The sequence below is a fragment of the Bombyx mori genome, chromosome 3, assembly GCF_030269925.1.
Source record: "Bombyx mori chromosome 3, ASM3026992v2".
NCBI lineage: Eukaryota > Metazoa > Arthropoda > Insecta > Lepidoptera > Bombycidae > Bombyx > Bombyx mori.
The window spans coordinates 14,015,636-14,031,519 of record NC_085109.1 but is presented as its reverse complement, the minus strand read 5'-3'; the positions used below and the strand labels follow the sequence as shown (position 1 = coordinate 14,031,519).

The following is a 15,884-nucleotide window of genomic DNA, read 5'->3' as shown; positions in this document are numbered from 1 at the left end:
CGCTCTGGACCTTTAATCAGCTACTGCGGTTATCCCACCCTTCAAACTGGAACGTGTTTCTGCTACACGATAGAAACAGGCAGAGTGTGGGACCTATGGGCTTCTTACGGGCTGCTACGTGCCGGTTTACATGATACTTGGGTTTTCGGAGCAGTTCCCTTTATAACTTGGGTTCGTTGTATGACGGCCATCCCGCCCTTCCAACGAACTACATTTCCTGTTCCAATTTTTTTTCCTCCAAATACGCAACGGGCACTCGTTCGGTCGCAGGTGAGCGTCCTGGTCCGGCACGACCTCCAGCAGTACCACGAGATCAAGGACAAGCCGGGCGACGCGTTCTACATCCGCGCCGGCTTCGACAGGTGCGCGAAGATCACGTCCATCGGAATGGACGTCATAGACGAGTACTCGCTGTGGTTCCGGAAGGACGAGGTGCTGTTTGTGGACAACACGCTGTTCAACGGCTCCCCCGGCCTGTGGCGGGCCTGGCAGCTGGACTGTAAGAGCGCTAAGAGGCACTGGGGGACCATCCCTAGCAAATTCAAGTGAGTGACCGTTCTGTTATAACTAGTGGTCCCTCTGTAGTCGAAATTCGACTATAATTAATCTATACTAATATTATAAAGAGGTAAGATTTGTTTCTTAGTTTGTATTGAATAGGCTCCGAAACTACAGAACCGATTTGAAAAATTCTTTCACTGTTTGGAAGCTACACTATTCCCGAGTGACATAGGCTATAACCTTTTTTGAAGGTGTAAAAAAATTACCTAAAATATTCTTTACATCGCGTGCCCTGCGAAAACTATTGATGATAGAATAAAATAATGTACTACGACTTTGTAGTACACATTATTATTTACAAAAAATGTCGCGACAGCATATGTCTAACTATTATAGTTATGTCGCAATAAGTGTTCTTTTATTTAAAAAATAAAACAACGTTAAACATCGTTGAAATTTTTGTTAAAGACCCGAGCGGAGCCGGAGCGGGCCGTTAGTTGAAATTATAAGTTTGAACATTATAAGGTTCTATTGTCAAAGTAGTCTTTGACACTAGACGAATTGTCAAAGACTATTATACTTCTATAAACACAGATTTCGCCAAGACTACACTATAGACCAATATTAATAAAGATAAACAATATTACATAATCTATTCTCAATTTGACCACAGACTATAAGCAATAAGAAAAGTTTGATAATAAACAAATAGTATGCACGCGTGTGTGTGATATTTTTTATTGATTTAATGTATTATTAATGAATAATTTCAAAAAAAAAAATTGCATTCTGCATTCCTTCTCTATATTCTTTATAAGTGTGGGAAATTTCATACTCCTTCGTCCGCGCAATTTGCGTAAAAAGGGGTGCAAAGTTTTTGCTTCACATATTAATGTATAGATGTCTGAAGTCGGTCTGTTGAGATGTTGAGTAATAAATAAAATGGATAATAAAATATTATAAAGTTGAAGAGTTTGTTTGTTTGAACGCGTTAATCTCAGGAACTACTGGTCCGATTTGAAAAGTTATTTCAGTGTTAGATAGCCCATTTATTGAGGAAGGCTATAGGCTATTTAACATCACGCTAAGACCAATATAAGCGGAGCACCAATAAAGAATGTTTCAAAATCGGGGTTTTTTTCCCTTTTGAGAGCTTCCACTGCGTGCACTGCGGAAACGGTTAAAATTTCGCTAAAATAATGTATAACAGAATTGTTCCCCTTTAAAACATCTAAAAAAAAACCGCGACTGCCTATATATATCGACGCTTGAAAGGCAAACGTGACTAAGCGACAATAACTGCTTTGTACATAAATGATAGGCAATAACCATATTCGATGCGCAAAAAAAAATATATTTCTAGGTCTATTAAAATTATTTCAATCCTACAGCTACTAGCTAGATTCTACTACAGCTAGTTTCGTTAAAATAAATTTTGTTTTCAGGTATTTCAACTTTCAATTAGTCTACTGTAAAATTCACGCATTGTCGCTTAGTCACGTTTGCCTTTCAAGCGTCGATATGTATATTAAGGTTGGCTCACTATAACGTTTTTTATTTATTTATACTTTATATCAGTTTTTGAAGTGAAACTTCCTTATCGGCGTTGGAAAAAAATTTACCGTCACATTTTTCGGTTACGCGTCACTTTTTTCCGTTACGCGCCATCTGTTTTGTATTCATGTCTATGATAATAAAATCCTTTTGTTTAAACTTTATCTAATTTAACTTTTTTGTATTCATGTCTATGATAATAAAATCCTTTTGTTTAAACTTTATCTAATTTAACTTTATTTAACCAATTTCTAGAAAGTTGCATGTAGATCATTTTTCGAAAAATAAGGCCATAAACAAGTTTCACTTCTTACGTGTGTACACTAGTACACGCACACATTTTTTTTTTTAAAGCCATAACATTTTATTAGTAAGAGTTACTTATAATCTATGTTAGTAACTTAAAAAATCTAACACATAAATATCATTACATACATTTTATATCATTATATTTTTATTTTATATTTTTCCTTCCAAGTTCCTGCTGCAAAGGTTATTAATCAGCAGTCCCTCGATCTTGCTCGATATGATTTTATGCTAACCAAATTTGTTCTAAAATAAAGCATTATTCGTGAACTATTCCACGCGGACGAAGTCGCGGACAAAAGCTAGTGGATAATAAAGTTAGACAGTCGATTTGTAACATGCGGGGTAGTGATGCTGTGTGCTCTCCGGACAGAGTGGAGGAGATCCTGCGGCGGTCGTCGGGCACGCTGGAGTCGGACACGCAGCGCCGGGCCTCCACCACGGCGCGGCGCTCCTTCTTCCGCCGCAAGAAGCACCGCGACAGCAAGGAGCTCGCTTCCTTCTCCAACACCGAGCTCGGCTGCTGGAGTGACTCCGGCACGCTGGCCGACGAGCTGCCCGTGCTCTCCTACCAGAGGGTCGAGAGGCTGCACTGTAAGTCTGTGCTGTTGCCGCTCTCGTCCACGCTGTCACTTTTTTCATTGCTTAAATGGGTGGACGAGCCCACAGCCCACCTGGTGTTAAGTGCTTACTAGAGCCCATAGACATCTATAAGTTCTAAGATCTCTGTATAGTTACAACGGCTACCCCACTCTTCAAACCGAAACGCGTTACTGCTTCACGGCAGAAATAGGCAGGGCGGTGGCACCTATCTGCAGAGTCACAAGAGGTCCTATTGACGTCCACTCAAACTTGGCCACCGGTCATCGTCCTCGTCGAACCCGTCGCTTGCGACGAAGGGCTCGACGAGCGAATTAACCTATAGACACAGCCCACTGAGTTTCTCGCCAGATCTTCTCAGTGGGTCGCGTTTCCGATCCGGTGATAGATTCTGCGAAGCACTGCTCTTGCTAGGGTCAGTGTTAGCATCACTCCGGTATGAGCTCCGCGAGCTCACCTACTGGTTAAGGTTACGCTGAAATAGCCTCTCAAGGCTATCAGCTTAGGTAGGGAAAAAAAGGAAAAAGAAAAAAAAGTGCCCTAAATTAGTCCACAAATGTTTGAATGAATGAGTACCCTGGGACGGGTGCAGTGACGTGCGTGGTTGCGTGCGCAGACGCCCGGCAGCGGCCCGTGGTGGTGCTGGGCCCGCTGTGGGAGTGCGTGGCGGCGCGGCTGGTGTCGGACTGGCCGCACGTGTTCGGCGCCGTGCGGGCCGCGTCGCTGGCGCTGGCCGGCGCCGCGCCCGCGCTCGCCAGCGGCACGCACGTGGAGCCCCGCCCCGCGCCCGACTGCGCGCACCTCGACTGCATCCCGCTGCGCGCCGTCAGGGACCTCGCCGACAAGGTGCGATACGTACGGTGCGGTACGATACACTAGTGGTTCCCCGGTAGTCGAAATTCGACTGTAATTAATTGAAATTATTCTATTGTCAAATACTTATATAATCACAGATTTCGTCAAGACTACACTTTAAACAAATATTAATAAAGACAAATAATATTTAATCTATTCTCAATTTAACCACAGACAATATAAGCATAAGCAATAATAAAAGTTTTGCAATAAACAAATACTATACATGCGTGTTGTGTCAAATATATTATGGTAGTGTGTGTAATGTTTTTTAATTTTTTATTTAATGTATTTTTATGCAGAATAAGAAAAAAATATTAACATTCTGCACTCCTTCACTATGTTCTCTTTAAACGTAGGAAATTACATAGTCCTCCGTCCGCGCAATTTTCTTAAAAAGGGGTGCAAAGTTTTTGCTTCAAGTATTAATATATTGATATTCAATATAAAAACGAATTTTGTTTTCTTTTGGTGTTTTAATGGTAAACCATGGCGGTATCAATATAAATTCAAAATGAACATTTTAAAAGTAAACAACCAGTATGCAATTATTTAGAAAAATTATCGACACATCACTCATTGCCCACGTCACAACACTAGCGCATTCGTCAACTCTTCATTATACTCACGTTCCTACTCTATACGTATCCGAACTGCATTAACATCCATGTGCTATCCTCCCCAGGGCATCCACTGCATCCTAGATATAAGCGTAGCGACAATAGAGAAATTGCACAAACAGCAAATATACCCTATAGTCCTCTTCATAAAGTTCAAATCGTTCAAACAAATCAAAGAGGTGAAAGACACGAGGTATCCCTCCGAGAAAGTGTCCGCCAAAGCAGCGAAGGAAATGTACGAGCACGGCTTGAAAGTCGAGAACGAGTACAGGAGCTACATTTCAGGTGAGTGCGCTGCGACTGAGGATGCGATCCGCTTTGTATCATTTGAGTCGTCTATTATCAAAGGCGGCAATCTGTGCATTTGGACAAAAAAAATTTATTGATATGTCAATACAGATTTATTTGAATATAATCGTCTCCTTCAAAGAATACGGTTCAAAACCTGCATTAAATAAAGGTTAATAGTTAACCTGTTATTTATCTAAGATGTCGTTCCGAAGAGTTTTGTGACTGCCAATGGAATACAAAGTCAATAATTCGTTTTTCTGATTTACCAATCATTGTCCAAAAGTCAGATTGCCGCCTTTGATAATAGTCGACTCATTTCGTCTTTTCGCATTAAAAGGATACAATTTCCAAAAATATTCGAAATTGTGTTAATATGCGGAATTATTCGGTACTGGTGGTAGGACCTCTTGGGAGTCCTCACGGGTAGGTACCACCACCCCGCCTATTTCCGCCGTGAAGCAGTAATGCGTTTCGGTTCGAAGGGTGGGGCAGCCGTTGTAACTAAACACGAGACTTTAGAACTTGTATCTCAAGATGGGTGGCGCGTCTACGTTGTAGATATCTATGGGCTCCAGTTACCACTTAACACCAGGTGGGCTGTGAGCTCGTCCAACCCATCTAACCAATAAATAATAAAAAAAACAGTATTTTTCTCATAAATACTGTCAAAAGAGCGTAGTTTAGTTTTATTTTTTTTAGTTTACCTATATTTGACTACTATTAACAAAATTAATACATAATTTTATCTTACTTTTAAAGACTTTTACTCTTACTGTAACTGGTAAAAATTAAAAAAATAAATGTTGCAAAGATGATTAATATTAAAAATATCACAATATGTTAAACCTCTAAAACACTCTCCTCTAAAATTAGTAAGTTTAGATATTATACAGTTTTAATGCGAGAAGACGATTTGTCTTTTATTGTAAAATTCCTCCGTTAGAAAATGTGTAGATTTTCTGAAGATCAATAGAATTTTTTAATAACTTTTTTCCATAATTTTTTACTTTTTTTATTTTTTATTTTTTCTATTATGTTTTACTTTGACCCTTAAAGTCTATATAAAGAACTTGGAACTGAAGATTTTCTAATTTAATTGGGAATAATCACTAGGTGTGAATTTTATCTCATAATAATGATCTGAAATAATTTAGGTAATCATATTAAAAGACTATTTATTTATTATTGCAGCCGAAATACCAGCTGGCGTGAACATTGCGTACATGTGCACACAAATCAAAGAGGCTGTTGAGGAGGAGCAGAACAAGACTCTATGGGTTCCCTCGGTGCAGGCCTGACCATTGCCCCCCACCCCCCTCCCCGCCCCCCACAAGTCCGTCACTTTCTGTGCGCGCTGCGACCCCCCGCCGCGGACCCCCCACCCGAACGAACTACGACGAGGCCTTTCGGACCTCAACATCGCCCAAACCAAGAAGAAACAATCCAAAACCGACTCAACCGACAGCGACTTGAAGTATTACTCCGAGCCCGACGCCAAGAACTACTTCGAAATCGACTACGTGTTCCTCAAAGAGTTGCGGAAGATCGCTCGCAACAACTGCCCCAAGTGTCGCCGCAAGCGCTCCGGCAAGCATCGCCGTGACGTCACCGACAACAAGCGCAAGTCGGGAGGCATATCGTTCGTGAAGGAGAACTACGTGTTCTGTAACGGACGCTATCACAGCGAGAAGGAACATTGTCAGCTGTGTTGCAGGATCTGCAGTCGGTCCACGGACACGCTCGACTCCGCCGGCGACTCGTACTCGCTGGTGTCGCGGAGCTACAGTCAACCACCAGCCCCACGTAATCTAACACCGAAAAAGAGACGCGAAAGGAGAAACTCGATACAATCGAATAAATCGGTCTCGTTTCTAGAATCGAGTAACGACGAATCGATTAAAGACGAGACCAATTACACGGCTAAGAGCTTCACGAACGATTTGAAGAGGTTTCTGCTGAAGCCTTCCGCGCCCAGGCAGAGTCTCCGAGATAAGTTCATGTCGAGCTTCAAGCAAGAATTAGAAGCCACAAAGAAATCGCCGAAACTTAAAGCTATTAAAGGTTTGTGGAAATCTTACTGACCGTATGCGATTCGATACTGTCTTAATACACCGACCAGTATTTTATGACCCCCGTCGCGTAAAGTTCACGTCGTACCATCCGCGGCGACTCGCTCGTGCGGCGCCAGACGCTGTCCGCCGGCCGCGACCATCACAGACGACCCTAGCAAAAATTAATTATTTATAATATTTTGGTGCTTGAGTTGAATTTAAGTTTGTTTTAAATCTTTCACTACTGACGTAAGTGTGTTCATGATTGGTCTAAATAAATGTATATAATTATCAACAAATTAGGTGCTAGATAATTTGAACTATACAAATTTTTTTTCTACAACTTTTTACTATACTTATTGTCGATGTTTATATTTGAAAGGTTTGCGTGTACTTTATGTGAAACGCGTTAGAAGCTATAATCCTTTAACCTGAAAACGTAGAGATGATACCTTTATGCGCCCGTGTGATAAACGAAGCATTCATGATGTGTACGCGATTGACGTCTACGATGAAGGAAGTAATATTGTGCAATTCAAATAATTGTCTAATTCACTGAATTTATAATCTTGCATAATTACTGGCGGCAAATCTTATTGTGTTGTGGTCACACTGTCGCCTGTGAAGTGGTGTAGTAAATTTCCAGCCTCGATATGGCAAAATAAATAAATTGCACAACAACAATGAATAAAGATTCGTTATGTGCAATATTAATTTCACGGAATTGAAACTTGTACCTGATTATTTAAACTTGAATTTAAAAAAAAAAATGTTGATGTTTCGAAATTTAGAATTTTTCCCTTCCCTATTGGGGTGTCCATAAAATGAACGTTATGGTATGAAGTTACAAATTGTACAAGTTTTCTACTAAAATTTGATGTTTTGTATTGAATTGTTAAGTAAAATTATAAAAAAAGGTCATTGCAATAAGATCATAGAAATGAAAAGGTGCCAAACTTCAACATAGCAAACATGGAAATTAAATTAATTATAATGACTTAAAGATTAGAAAGAGTATGTTTTACTCTTTTATCATTATTGGAGTCAAACAAAGAAATTTAGAAAGAATTATCTCATTCCTACTCTACATAAAAGTAATAACTACCGTATTATACATTAGAGGCATATCCTACGCAAATATTAAAACGACATTGAAAGCGTAATGTTCAAAATTTACATGAAAAATACTTAAAACGGGATAGGTGTTGCCAAACGAAGAAAAACAAGAAATGCTGCCACGTAGTAAAAACTACCAATTTAGTAGAAATTTTGAAAATTATTAGTAATAATAAAGAATTTCGTAGAGAGCAATAATAATTTATTAGTAATAAAATAAAAACACGTTTTTTAATCGTATTAGGAACTTAGGGAACATTTTAATGAATTTGTATAGATGTTATTAGTATTAGTGCAACGGAATGTATATCGTATTAGTGTTTGATAGAACAATAATGTTACAATTCAAAGTGCCTTTATTCGCAATCAGATGCTATCTTTATATCATTTATGTATTGAACAAATGTTATATGCCGTCATAACTTCTAGATCGAAATGCAAACAAACAACAAATTAAGTAATGATCATTATTAAAAATAAATTTTGAAAAATACTCAATTGAGAAAAGCTTGTGAATTCGTTCACGCAAATCGAATGAGACCAAACTGCATGAGTTTTGTTGTTGCTCACCGAGGATCAGGTCCGCTCGGTGACTTGTTGTCTGGCGACCGGATGCCAACGTTATATGGTCTCTGCGCATCTGACACGGTGTCCAGTGTAACGCGACCTCGGCACCATGATAATGATACAATTAGAAACAGGTGCAAATCGGAAATACATATGTACATATATTAATTACGTTCATAAATTTCTACAAAGCAATAATGAAAAGACAATTGTCTTGTGAGCGATGCTAATTTGGACCGTGGACTGTCGAAATGTCATCTCACAGAAAGTTCTGGACGATTGCGAATAAGGGCGAGCGTGAATAGTTTTTTATCGAAATTTATCACGGTAATGTAGTGTTTATTAGTCACGTTTTTGAGCGTTACGGACACGGAGAATGCATGGATAGGAGTAGGTGTTTATAAAGTAGATGAACCTTAAAGACTGTAGTTTAGACTTGGGAGCGGCCTGGTTACGTATATATTTGTATTACAATGATAGTTAAAATGTTCTAGAAAAAATCTTTTTATGTCCCAAACGACGGTGTTGACATGTCTGACGTCGCGTCATCAGATATTAAAGATCGGTCGGTTATCCCTTTGTAAAATCAAAATATGTCACCTTTAATAAGATATTTATTCATTATGGACAATTTATATAATTCTAAATAACACCCAAGATTGTAAAGGTTACATATAAGTTATAAGCTTATACACTAATTCTTGTAAAACCGATTTTTGCTAAAAGTATATTCGGCCTAGTTCTGATATATAGAATTCTACTTTTGTGTGACGTCACGCCAATGTGCTTAGTGCGAGTATTTTAACGTTCTAGATAGCGTAAAAGTTAACTCAAATTTGTATGAAGCCGGAACGTTTGTCTACGTTTGCCGCTAGGGGCGCTGTTCCATCTGCATACAAATTTAAGTAAACTTTTACGCTATCGAGAACGTAAAAAACCTCGCACTAAGCACATAGAGCAACATGCGGGCGACTCACCAATGTGTTGACGGCAAACAAAAAACGACTTTAATGCAACACCGTACGGACAATAATTAATTCGATAACAAAAAAAAGGTTTAACAATTAATTAGGCATCAGTTTGGCCGTATCCGTATTTTTGAATTGATTTAATGATTACAATATTGAAAGCTATGAATTATGTCAATTGTATGTGGATTTGATTAAGTTAAATGTACATAAATCAAATGATTCACTTGTATAAGTATATTTCAGTGATCAGGTTGAACTTAAATACCCTAAGTATTGTAAAAGAAAACGAGCCGTCTTTGAGAAAAAAAACTTATTTTAATAATTTTTAAATTGTTTTTTAATCTATTGTCTTGAATTGTAAAATATTGTTTTTATTTCACACAAAGAACATGTATTATCTCAGCCATTCAAGAATGTAGACTGTTGGATTATATCGATCAGTTTTTCAAGGTTATTTAATGCTTATATGAATATAATGTTCAGATGTCACGGACGTTTTCGCAAGCTGCTTAAATAGAAACTTATATATATTATTATATGTATATAATAAATAAATACTTGCAATCACGGTATTAACATACCTCTAACGTTGCCTAAATAGGGCTGACAGTTTAGTTCTGTAGACTGTTGTTTGGTTATGCTTCAGGCTTTGATGTTATTTCTTTGCGAACGGTGGGTTGATTCGTGTGAGGTGTCTCCCTATTTTAAGTTGAAGGTCAAATTATTAAACACATGCAGTTTTGTAGAACAACCACTTCTTACATTGTTCTACTTGTTCATACTTAGATGTTATGTCGTGGATAGATTTTGTTCAATTTGATAATAATCTATAGATTAACAAAAATTGTATAGTTTTGTTTGTTTGTTATGATTGGTGCTTTGTTTACTACAAAGTTGATTGTATGCCACTTTTATCGACATTCTTTTGAACTAGAGATGAGAAAACAAGTGATAGGGAAATGTAGTATCCGTCGAGTTCTAGACTAATGTTGACACGTGAATTTGTATATAGCTGTCTCTGTCGCACAGTGCTTAGTCGCAGTGCGGCTAGATTGATATCTAAGAGCTCCATGAAAACTACTCTCTAAAAGAAATGACTACTTTATACTGTTTTGCGCACGGTACTTGTGACGTCACCGCAGGTATTGTAACCGGCTAGTACAATGAAGCTAAAACTACTTTAGACACTGATTACATGAAAATTTTTATTGAATTTTATATTAGATATATACTACGTGACATTGCCCCAGAGCAAGACCTACCTGAATTAAATTTGTGAGTAGCAATATCTAGGAGTGTGAACGGGATAGCGATATGTCCTATGACAAAGACGGAAATGAAGTTTGACGTGTGTCAAAAAAAGTACAGTAACTTAAAAGAGTAACTACCACGTATTGTGAATTGTTCCAGAGAGAAACTATTTTAAGCGGGGAAGAGTTTAAAAGAATAGTATTTTGTCATCGGTGTCTATTGCAGTTTTAGCCTAAATATGTTATTGCAAATGAAAATAACGATTGATTAAAGAAAAAAAAGAAAAAAAAACGATCTCAATGAAATAAAAAGTGATGAGGCTTACAAGACAGCACATTTATATTAGATTTAAGCTTATATATGTATGTACAGAGAATATAATTGTTTTTTAGACGCTTTATAACTTAAAGCTGGGATAGCGAATTGTGGAATGCCGCGAACGCGGTGTGACTAATGCTTTTAAATTATTTTTTGGTAATCATTATTTGTATTGAAAAATTTAAATGCATTTTTTATTACCAACACTGATTACTCATGCTATTGATATTGACGCAGCAATGAAGAAAAGCGTACAAAATTCACTGAATGTGAATATTAAATTTTCTTAAAGTTGCACTTCGTATGGTTACAAATGTCACGGACACGCTGTAATTAATTTAGAAGCAATTGTTGATACTATTTGATACAAAGCATGTTTAGGAATATATGAAAAACACTCATTTGTTGAATCCCCACACGCACCGCTCATACGTTGATCTTAGTATCAAATTGTTATTATTTAATTAGTTGTCTTCGCAGAATGATCTTGGATTTCGAATTCACGTATTATTGTTTTCTAAATGACTCATTCATTTTGGTAATTAAAAACGAACGGTTTAAAATAGTCATGTTAATTGTCAAAGTTACAAAGATTTGACACAGTGTAGTAATCCCATCCCAAATTCGCCATCCCACAGCTAAAGGATGTAACGTTGAGAAACGTATGCGCTTTAAGTTTTCTTCGGAGCTTATGCGTTTCATTTAGCTTTACGCGTATTAATTAGTTCGTTAATTAGATAATTTTTGTTTTTTTTTTAGTTACGTTTATCAGTGACCGTTTTATATTTAATCTGTATATAGTTTCTTTGTTTTAAGAGCTTTTTTATTGTTTCATTGTTTAAAATTAAAGTGCGAAGCTTAATTAAAAAGCTTAAAAGTTTAAAATGTGTGTATCTCTCTCCGGTTTTAGGCAAGGTAAGAGACGGTAGTATCTAAGTAAAACAGGTGGTGAAATAGGCATCTATCTTATGTCGGACTTAAGAAAATATGGCAATTTATTTATATCAAATCTTCAGTTTTTTTTTATATACTAACATTAATCACGAGTGAACCATAGTTACCATAATTTAATCAGTTGAATTCAATATGGAATGCACAAAAATAATGTTGAATCAAAAGCTACCTATATATGGACTGTTTATTTTGAAAGTGGTGTAAGTCCATTTTCTTTTGTTTCGAGAAAATTAAAGGTTACTTATATTCGTTGATTTAAAAATACAGGCAAATCATATGAGGTCTGGCTATGCCACCTACCACTGTCAATTGGACTTACACCACTTTCATAATCGATCATTATGCAATTTCATTTACCGACCGATTTTGAGTTGTACAAAACATGGGATTTTTTTGAGAAATTAAACACGGACTAGTTATTTATAAAAAAATTACATTAAATTGAGCATGAATTACGTGATAGCTCATTTTTCTCAAAAATGGACTTACGCCACTTTCAAAATAAACGGTCCATATCTCGGCAGAGTTGTAAGGTTGAAGTTAAGGTTGTTGAAATTTTCGGTATAAGATTATATTTCAGAACAAAAATCAAATTTTCATAAAACGATTTGTGATAATGTAATTGGTTTCGGTAACGCTTTAAGACCCCTGGATTGGCGAACGTGAGCCATACATATTATAATAAAAGTATTTGTCGTTGGTTGAAAATGATTTAAAGCAGAAAGGGTTGATTTTGTTTTGTTATGAAATTATGACCTTATCGTTCTGGAAAAGTGGATTACAATTTAAGTGGGTGTTATATTGATCTGATATACAGTATTTAAGTTTTGCTCCTTCGCATTTTGTTTTATGACGTTTTCATTGTGATGGCTATTTAAAAATTTATTATCAAAATGTAATTGTAATAGAAAATTTGTTGTACTGCATAATGCAATATTTCTACTCAATGCCCTGGTTTTTCCTATCCTCCGGGGTCAAATCCCCTGATAACTTTACGTCTTTCTTTACGATTTTATGTCATTTATGACTTAAAGACCGTCTCTGCCATGTCGCTTGAATGTAATTGGAAAGTCCACCTCTTTTGCGCTTCCTTATATCTTGAATCTATAGCCCATATGATCTAAACTCTGATGCATTGCATGTCCATACTAGCGGCGACTGTTTGTCCAGGTTATTAAGATTTTATTTCTCAAACGAAACACACAGATTTGAGACATTAATCTTTTATAATAATCTTTTATAATTCAATCCTATTAACATGTGAATTTTGTTCGACTTATTTCCATTTTACATTTCAAATATAGTACAAATTCTGCTCGTACCTTTCCTAAATCATCAAGAATAGATTACAACAAACATTTACATACGGAACCCTTTCTTTATTGACTTTGTAAATTTTCATAGACACGTCAGAATGGAAAGCCCATACAGTGAAAACGTCATAAGTGAATATACGTTGAATATTATTAGGTTGCGGTTAAAGATGGTTTTGTATGCCTGAACCTTTGTTTAATTAACTCTGATTTGATTAAGTCGTTTGCTAATACACGCGCTGTTCTTTGGTTCTAAATGAACACGTTTAGGATTCTTGTTGTATCATCATTAACAGTCAGTCGTTGGGCGTTCAAAAACCGCGAAAGTTTTTTTTTTTAAATAAAAAAATCTAGACAGGCAAAAGTGAATATGCGTTTTGGGACGTGCGGTTTTGATTATCAACCCATAAGAACAAGAGTTTTTAAATAAGAAATTAAAGCATTGATTGTATTTATTAATATTATTATAATTTTTTAATAATTATAAATAAATAAATAAAAATTGACAATAATCAGTATTTAAAATTATATTATTAGATTTATTTTGTATTTTACAATTTCTTGTTATACTGTATAGATGTATTTATTATATTATGTTGATGTTTGATTAATTATTAATAATATTTTTCTGTATTCTATATTTGTATTATTGTTTTTTTTTTTTACAATTTACGGTTTTAGGTTTAAGAATAATGTTGTGAATAAAGTTTTAAAAGAATAAATATGTGAAAATCAACGAATTGTTTACAACTTTAGGAAGGAGCAATAAAATATAGAAGAATGTAATTCGTGTTTTAATGACTGTAACCTATTTATGACATCGTCAAAACGTTGTCGAATAACATTGGAATGGTTCATGGTCATGGTCATCTCAGTTTTCCACAAGTCCCATGACACTTGTTGATCGAAAGAGCAATTGAAAAAGTCATCTGTGGATAGTATTTTTGTTTTTTATTTATTTATTGTTATAGGGGAACAGACTAACTCAAGACCCTCTTGGTAATGTGTGGTTATCGGAGCTCAAGGAAGTCACTATGTGAATGCGGCACCTATCTTGAGACAAGGTGGTAGGACGTCTTGTGAGTCCACCACCCTGCCTTTTTCTGCCGCGACGCAGTAATCCGTCTCGGTTGAAGGGTGGGGCAGCTGTTGTTGTTACGTTAGAACCTGTTACCTTAGAACTCATATTTCAAGGTAGGTGTCGGCATTTACGTTGTAGATGTCTATGAGCTCCGGTAACCACTTAACGTCAGGTGGGCCGTGAGCTCGTCCAACCAACTATGCAATAAAAATAAACCTTTAAACTCATGAACACATGAATATAAGCAAACACTGGGCAGTGCGAGTTCAATACAATACCTCCTAATACCAATCTGGACTTGAAACAATGTTTTCTATTAGATAATCGATATGCTGATGTTTGATTTAGAAGACAAAAACCAGTTGCTAAACGAGCGTGTAAATTGATAATAAATATAATGGAGGCATAATAAAGATTAATGAGCTTAGTACGCGGAAACTCTGATTAGGTTTAAATTGCTCCGATTTAATAGGTCTGTTCTACAAACAGTAAAAGCGCTCACATCCTGCACTCGAGCCCGTCCGTTTATCGCACGATTAGAGAAAGCAACCGAAAGTGCTCGCTAAACGACAAAAAAGTAAATTGACGCTACGAACACCAGAAAAAAAAAGTTGGAAATGCTTTAATCATTTTTCTTGTTTTGCAACTTTGAAAGGTTCGGTGTGCGATGCGAAAGCGCGCGTGAAATGAAACGTGATAGTCAGTCTTGTGGCCGACACCGCGCATGCGCCGTCTCGACTAAAATGGCAGTTGATAAAAAAAAGCGGGAAATGAAAATTTACAATTTACGTAAACAAATCAGCTTAAGTTGTTTAGCAAATAAATAATCTAGACTTTTTTAAATGATAACCAAAGATATGTAATATAATTTATATGTAATTTAAGGAACATCACAAAATGTGGGCGAATATAATTCATGTGAAAATTGTGATAATATGCTTAGTGATATTAATGTTGGTTTATTGTGATTGTAATGTTAAAAAGGGCGCAAAAATAAGATTTAAGAAAAACGGTGATATAGATAAGCGGAAGAATACTTCAATTAAAAATAAAGCGAATGACACCTTTAAAAATGACGCAAGAGGATTTTTTGGTGGTAAGTAATAGAATTTTATCTCTGCTATATAGCATATGATCAGGAATTATGATCACTGTGTTGCTGTTACGAAATAATAAGTGATCCTATTTGAAGGGTTGTAGAAAATATATTTTAAGCAGAAAGTAACACAATAATAAAACAATATTAAGAATTTTATATAAAACTAGCTGACCCTGCAGACTTCGTAGTGCCTCAATCGATAAATAAAAGACCTAAACTTTTGTGTAAAATAAACTTAAAAACAAACAAAAGGAATCCGTCCGACACACATCAAAGGAAAAACAAAATTGTTATTTTTATTTAATTTCGAATATTTTCATTCGTTTATCTACCTTTTAAACCTTCTCTGGACCTCCACAAATAATTCAAGACCAAAATTAGCCAAATCGATCCAGCCGTTCTCGAGTTTTAGCGAGACTAACGAACAGCATTTCAT

At 36.3% G+C, this 15,884-nt stretch overlaps 3 protein-coding genes across 3 annotated transcripts in view; all 3 read left to right on the top strand.

Annotated features, from left to right (window-relative positions):
- Positions 1–14,054, top strand: part of LOC101745221 (disks large homolog 5) — a 33,588-nt gene extending 19,534 nt beyond the window's left edge. The window contains exons 23-27 of the mRNA XM_038019084.2: positions 271–545; positions 2,735–2,955; positions 3,578–3,807; positions 4,502–4,721; positions 5,919–14,054. Coding sequence (XP_037875012.1) covers positions 271–545; positions 2,735–2,955; positions 3,578–3,807; positions 4,502–4,721; positions 5,919–6,025 — 1,053 coding nt within the window. The 3' untranslated portion in view covers positions 6,026–14,054. The remainder of the gene's footprint in view (positions 1–270; positions 546–2,734; positions 2,956–3,577; positions 3,808–4,501; positions 4,722–5,918) is intronic.
- Positions 6,035–14,054, top strand: LOC134200855 (uncharacterized; the record flags this gene model as incomplete). The annotated part of the gene is made up of 1 exon (XM_062674709.1): positions 6,035–14,054. A coding segment is annotated over one exon (774 nt), but the record flags the coding sequence as incomplete, so codon positions are not given.
- Positions 14,055–15,051: 997 nt separating this feature from the next.
- LOC119630688 (uncharacterized) overlaps positions 15,052–15,884 on the top strand; it is a 40,398-nt gene continuing 39,565 nt past the window's right edge. Inside the window, exon 1 of the mRNA XM_038020974.2 lies at positions 15,052–15,445. Coding sequence (XP_037876902.1) covers positions 15,247–15,445 — 199 coding nt within the window. The 5' untranslated portion in view covers positions 15,052–15,246. The remainder of the gene's footprint in view (positions 15,446–15,884) is intronic.